At 35.4% G+C, this 6,828-nt stretch overlaps 1 protein-coding gene across 1 annotated transcript; it reads left to right on the top strand.

Moving 5' to 3' along the window:
- The first annotated feature begins 4,582 nt into the window (after positions 1-4,582).
- Positions 4,583-5,527, top strand: LOC127538571 (taste receptor type 2 member 41-like). Its single transcript, XM_051962379.1, has one exon. It carries the CDS (start codon positions 4,583-4,585, stop codon positions 5,525-5,527), a length of 945 nt encoding a protein of 314 aa, XP_051818339.1.
- The last annotated feature ends 1,301 nt before the right edge of the window (positions 5,528-6,828 follow it).

Here is a 6,828-nt window from a genome sequence, read left to right as displayed (position 1 = left end):
AATGGTCTGGCCTGTCTCTCTTCCCCACCACCGGGAGACCCATGGATTTCTTCTTTTTTTCATATGAAAGTTGCCAGAGAAAAGTTGTCTATTCAAGCTTTTTGTTTGTATGTAGAATTCTGGTTTGCCAATCAAAAGGTTTTTTTTTTCTCTTTCTTTCTTTCTTTCTTTCTTTCTTTCTTTCTTTCTTTCTTTCTTTCTTTCTTTCTTTCTTTCTTTCTTTCTTTCTTTCTTTCTTTCTTTTCTTTCTTTCTTTCTTTCTTTCCTTTTTTACCAGTCAACAAGCCCATTCGGACACTAAAATATTTATGGGAAAGGAAAGGTCCTCTCTATCACTCATGCTTCCACATGGATTGGCAGTATATGGCATGTTCTCTAAGCACTTAAGGACTAGACCCTCATTGATCAGTCCCCTCATTATACTAGCAAAGTGGAAATATTACAAATTATACAAATCTATATAATTTAGTGTTAGTTTTCCAAATAAAATTAGAGAAAGAGAGACTTCTATATTTTTAAGCTTTTTACTTTATTTTCCTCCTCCCTCACTTTCTATATCCTGAACGAACCCCTTCATCCAAAATTTGTTTCTAGAATCAGTTAAACCACCAATTTGGTTTCTAGATAGTTTCATTCATGAGTAATGGGTGCTCTTCCTGTTTCTTTCTGGTCACCTTATGAAAATTTGATATCTCCTGCTTCTGGCTTTGTAGGAGTTATCACTGGTTTGAGTTCTCTAGTTGGATGAGGAGTTAGAACTTTGGGGACATGCTAAAGAGAAAACTAATACCTCAGGTTATTCTTTCTTTATATGTTTGAAGGGGAGACTTTCTCCAGGAGAGTAAGGTTGGGCTGGAGGGAATGTTAAAAGTCTTATTTTTCTCTTGTTGCCATGCATTCATTTACACGTTTTACTTTGCCAATTTGGGATGGATCTGCTTCCGTTTTCTTGTTCTTCCTTTTCTCAACTAAGTGACTAGTCGCCAATTAGTGACTAAACAGTAACTGTGAAATAGATGGATAAGTCCAAGTAACGTAATGAGTTTCAACAAGTCTTGAGGTCCTGAGAGATCAGTGAAGTTGTGAATTCAGTCTCCAATCAAGTAGCTGATAGTGATCAAAATACATGTAGCTAGAGTGATTAGATGCCAAGGGAAGAATCAGCATCAGAGAGAAAAAGCTTAGAAGAAAAGAACATTCTTGGATCACATTGGCATTGGACTAAGCTCAGTAAAAGTAAAATGTGAAGATCCAAAATTGTGAAAATGCCTTTGGACTTGATGAAGTTTACAACCAAAACTCCTACTATACTGTAATATTCTTAAAAATTGAACATCTTAATTCTGTTAAAAATCATACTGTCAGTGAACACTGTGAGTCTTTTTATCCTTACTTTCTGCATGGATACTTTACACTTAGTTCACATAAAGCTTTGAGTACTTCTTTTATCTCCCCCAGTTTTTCAAATCCTTGACTAAAGACAAAATAGGTTTGTGGAACAAATGAATCTTAGAAATGGAGAACCTACTACTCCTACTGAGAAGTCAGGGTTTTCTCTAGAGTTAAACCCTGGACAAACCATGACATTAGGTAAAGGGAAGAGGGAATAAGCATGCAGATAGTACCTACTATATTCCAGGTACTATGTTAAGTATTTTGACAAATATTATCTCATTTCATCCTCACAACAACTCTGCAAAATTGGTGCTATTATTATTATTCCTATTTTTACAGTTGAAAAAAAATATGGCAAAGGTTAAAGTGATTTATCCAGATTCACACCATTAGTAAATATCTAAAGCTGGGATTTGAATTCCAGTCTTTTTGACTGCAAATCCAGCACTCTATTATGTTACCAGCTGCCTCTTAAGGATAGAAATTGGCCTAGGTCACTAGGTTCTGTGGCTTCAGAGGAGCAGAACACTATCTATGTAGTCATCATGCTAGATAGGTTTTGAGGTTTCTTAGCTTTTTTGTCCCCCATTTCCCAGTCTTAGTTATAAGTGTGAGCATCTAATTGGACACAGGTATTTCCCCTTCTGGTCACAAAGGTTCCTAGAACCATAGATGATTGGAGTTGAAGGCATCTCAGTGGCCACCTAGTAAAATTTATATTTGAGAAGAAGCCTTCAGTAAAATCTATTTAATTTCCAGCCTGTGTTTTAAGACCTTTAGTCATTGAGAATGCGTGTTCATCTAAAGTAACCCATTTCCTTTTGAGGCACCCTTAACTATTAGGAAATTTTTCTTTATATCAAATCAAAGCCAATGGTTTTTTCAGTTTTTGTCCATTGCTCACAATTCTTCCCTTTCAAGACAAACAAACAGACAAAAAGAGACGCCACAAATTTCTTTTCAAATATTTAAGGACGGCTATTTTTCCTCCCTCCTTTCTCATTGTTTTCTTTCTTTCTTTTTTTTTCTCCAGGCTAAAGAAGCCAAGTTCCTTAAGCTAATTCTCAAATGGAATGGTTTCCTCTTCCTTCACCATTCTGATAGGCCTTCTCTTTTCAATATTCTTCCTAAGATGTAGTTACCAAAACTAAACACGTTAGTTAAAATGTGCTCTGGCTAGGACAGAGAATAATAGAACTATAAATTTCCCTAATCTTGGATACCATATTTCTATTAATCCCCTTTAAGGTCACACTAGTTTTAACTAGTTTTTTTGATTGCTATATCATCTGTTGACTGTTGATTGATTTCTCATTCTATTAACATTCCACCCACCCTGGATTTTTCATACAATTTGTCCTCTGGCCATTCATTTTCTGGGCTCCAGGCCAGAAAATTTAATATCTTATTATTTCCTTCATCCTCCTGGATGTTTGGTGGCTCTGAGACCTGGAATGTTTGGAGTGCCTTTCACACATTTTTCTCTGTTCTAGTTTTCCTGAAGCAAATTTATCAGTTTGTGGTCATAGCTGGTTCTGTTCTTTGTTTCATTCTCGAGGAGTTTCCTGAAGGAGTTCCTATCTTTCCCAAGTAATTTTCAAGTTGATTCTCTAGGATTCTCTAAGTGCCCTCATCTCCTCTGCAAAGAGTGATGATTTTGTTTCCTTATTACCTACTCGAATTCCTTCAATTTCTTTTTCTTCTCTTATTGCTAAAGCTAACATTTCTAATACAATATTGAATAGTAATGGTGGTAGTGGACAACCTCGTTTCACCCCTGATCTTATTGGGAGTGGTTCTACTTTATCCCCATTACATATGATGCTTGCTGATAGGTTTAAATAGACACTACTTATCATTTTAAGAAAAACTCCATTTATTCCTAGTGGTCAAATGCTTTTTCTACATCTATTAATACAATCATGATTTCTGCTAATTTGATTATTGATATAGTCAATTATGCTAAGTTTTCTTGATACTGAATCAGCCTTGTATTCTTAGTATAAATTCTACTTGGTCATAGTTTATTATCCTGTTGATAACTTTCTGTAATCTCCTTTCATTTAAGATTTTTGCACCAATATTCATTAGGGAAATTGGTCTACATTTTTTTCCCTCTGTTTCAGCTCTTCCTGGTTTAGGTATCAGCACTATATTTGTGTCATAAAAAGAATTTGGTAGGACTCCTTCACTTATTTTTTCCAAGTAGTTTACATAGTATTGGAATTAATTGTTCTTTAAATGTTTTGTAGAATTCACTTGTGAATTCATCAGACCCTGGAAATTTTTTCTTTAGGGAGTTCATTAATAGCTTGTCCAATTTCTTTTTCTAAAATGGGATTATTTAAGTGATTTCCATGTAATTTTCCATAAGAGTCTTTGGAAAACTCCAATTTATCTTTCTGTTAGAAGCTTACATTCCTTTTCAGGGCACCCCCTTTCTATTCTTCCTCTTTCTGGGTCAATTTGGATTCATAGTTCATTTTTAAAATTGAGCTTATTGACAGGTTTATTATTTGCACTCATTTTTCTGTTCATCATTAGGTAAAGGCCATTTCTGGAGGAGTATTCATCTTTGAAAAAGAACATTTTATACATACGGTCACAAAAAGATAATTCTTCTTTCTCTTACCTTTACCTATAATGACAGGGCAATCACAATCCAAATGGAGGAATAGTTGTGTTTTCAGGGAGAAGGGTTAAAAGGCAGGTTGAAAGGAGCACTAACTCTTGAATTAGAAGACATGGGTTTAAATCTCATCTCTGATTCTTAATACCCATGTGACATTGGGGCAATTACACCTTCTCTGATCCTCAATTTTTCCTTTCACAGAATTTGGTGATGGGTCTAGATGGCTTCTTGAAGGCTTTTCCAGTTCTTTTATTTGTAGAAATTTTGTATTGTAAAAATGATCAGTTTCCATGACAGGAATCCAGAGAAATTATTTTCATTGATTCAGGCAAGGCATGCAAATACCATACTGTGGAAAAGAGCAGTGGTAACTGAAGCTGGTGGAGTTTTGCATCCACACAGAACTGCATGAATCTTTCTTCCCCAGCCTTCCAGAGTTCTCTAAATATCATATGTCTGGGAGAAAAAGGACATCTCCTCAAGCAAAATAGGAGCTCCATGAATTAGAGGCCAACAAAGACTTAAGCAAGAGCAGTCACTGGAGGAGGGATTGAAATGGTGCAACCATTCACGATCTTTGGCATGGTTCTCTTTGTCCTGCTGTGCTTCCTGGGTATAGTGGCTAATGGCTTCATTGTTGTAGTACTGGGAAGGGAGTGGATTCTGTGCCATCAGCTGTCTCACTGTGACATGATCCTGATCAGTTTGGGTGCCTCCCGCTTCTGCCTACAGTGGATTGCAATGATACACAACTTTTACTATTTTTTTCACCACCTACAATATTTCATGGATCCTGCCCGCCAGCACTTTGCACTTTGCTGGGATTTTCTGAATTCAGCCACATTCTGGTTTGGCACTTGGCTTAGTGTTCTCTTCTGTGTGAAGATTGCAAACTTTACTCACCCCATTTTCCTTTGGCTGAAGTGGAGGGTCAAGGGGTTAGTACCCTGGTTCCTGCTAGTCTCCGTGATAATCTCTTTCATTGTCACCATGCTGTTTTTTGTAGGGAACAATATTGTGTACCAGGCATTTTTGCAGGGGACATTTTCTGGGAACATAACCTTTTATGATTTCAACAAGAACCTAGAAATCCACTATTTTCTGCCTTTGAAACTCGTTACTTTGTCTATTCCATGTTCAATATTTGTAGTCTCAACAATTTTGCTGATTATCTCTTTGCAGAGACACTCCTGGAGAATGCAGCATAGTGCTCTCAGTACCCAGGATCCCAGAACTCAAGCTCACACCAGAGCTCTGAAATTTCTGGTCTCCTTCTTAGTCCTTTATGCTCTTTCTTTTCTGTCTTTAGTCATTGAGGCTGCTCCCTTTTCTGGCATTCATACTATCTGGTTCTGGCCATGGCAAATTTTGATCTACTTGTGTACATCTATTCATCCCTTTATCCTTATCGTTAGCAACTCCCAGCTAGTAAGGGCACTCATGAAGCTTCGTCTTCTGCCTAAAACTTGGAATTACAAGAGGACATCATCTCCTATCTAACATATGCAACTCTCTTATACCAAAGAAAAGATCCTCCTAAGGAGCAGAACAGAACATATTCTTTGACTTCTGAGTTTTCATCCTTTTGAAGTCCAAATAGAAATTAAAAATTTTCCTTATTATTCCCATGCATATATCCAAATGAATCTGTGAGCTCATGGATTTAAGAGTATCTGACATCAATGAAGCCTTATTAATCCTTGTCTATGCTTACCCATCCTGTTTCCTTCTTGTCTTCTTTTGAGTTCACCAGAATGTGTCTTCATCCAGCCTTTAGGAGGTCCTCTTGTCTCCTGACATTTGGAGAGTATCAGTGCAATACAATGGTCATCTTCTTGTCATCTTTCATCCTTGTCAGTGTGTTCTATTCTTCTAAGCAAAGAAATATAATCATGCAGCTTTCAAAGGACATTTTCTTTCGTTTTGAAATGACCATAGTGACTTTCTTCAAACAACCCTCAAAAAGGTCCCCTCTGGGTTGTCATTCCAAAACTAAATCTTCAAGAATGTTACACGTGCTTTTTTTTAAAATCAAAATGTCCATGTGATAAGATCACTTTATTTTTCTATTATAAAAATTTTATTTCTGTTTAAATGTTATTTTAAAGCCTTTTATTTTGTTAGGATAGAAACTCTTTACAAAATCAATGTGAAGAAATCTTGGTTAGATCATTAATTATGGAAGGTAAGCTTAGATTCTAGAGAAAATGCCAGATATTAGAAGAGGACATTAGAGACAAATTTCAAGGAATAGGGCTTGTTGTTGTTGTTGTTGTTGTGTGTGTGTGTGTGTGTGTGTGTTTTCTGGGAGGAGACAATTTATAGAATCTTCTTTGATTTAGAGCTGACAGGACCGTAGTAATCACTTACTTACATAGGAAGAAAATGAAACTTAAGGAAATGAAATTACTCCTAAGTTGCACAAGTAACTTGAATTCAAGATTGAGTTTTAATTAGATCTCTTCAAGTGGCTCCAACTATTTTTTTTGGTTTTTGACCTTATTTTGACAACAACAACTAATGTTTTGTGAATCTCCAAGGGTATTTAATATTATTAGAACTTATAATAATTAAAATGATTACTTTCATCTTCAAAAACTCAAAATTTAAATTTATAATATATAATTTAAAAACACAATTAAAACTATACATAAAATTTTAAATTTCAATTATAAAATTAAAATATTTTATATTGAATAATCCATAAGAATTAAAGAAAGCACTTCAGTTAGACTTTATATGCTTAGTATAATCTGCTAGACTTTGGATTGAATTTCTTTATATTTTTGTTGAATAAAAAT

The sequence above is a fragment of the Antechinus flavipes genome, chromosome 5 (assembly GCF_016432865.1).
Source record: "Antechinus flavipes isolate AdamAnt ecotype Samford, QLD, Australia chromosome 5, AdamAnt_v2, whole genome shotgun sequence".
NCBI lineage: Eukaryota > Metazoa > Chordata > Mammalia > Dasyuromorphia > Dasyuridae > Antechinus > Antechinus flavipes.
This window is presented reverse-complemented; position numbering and strand designations above follow the sequence as displayed.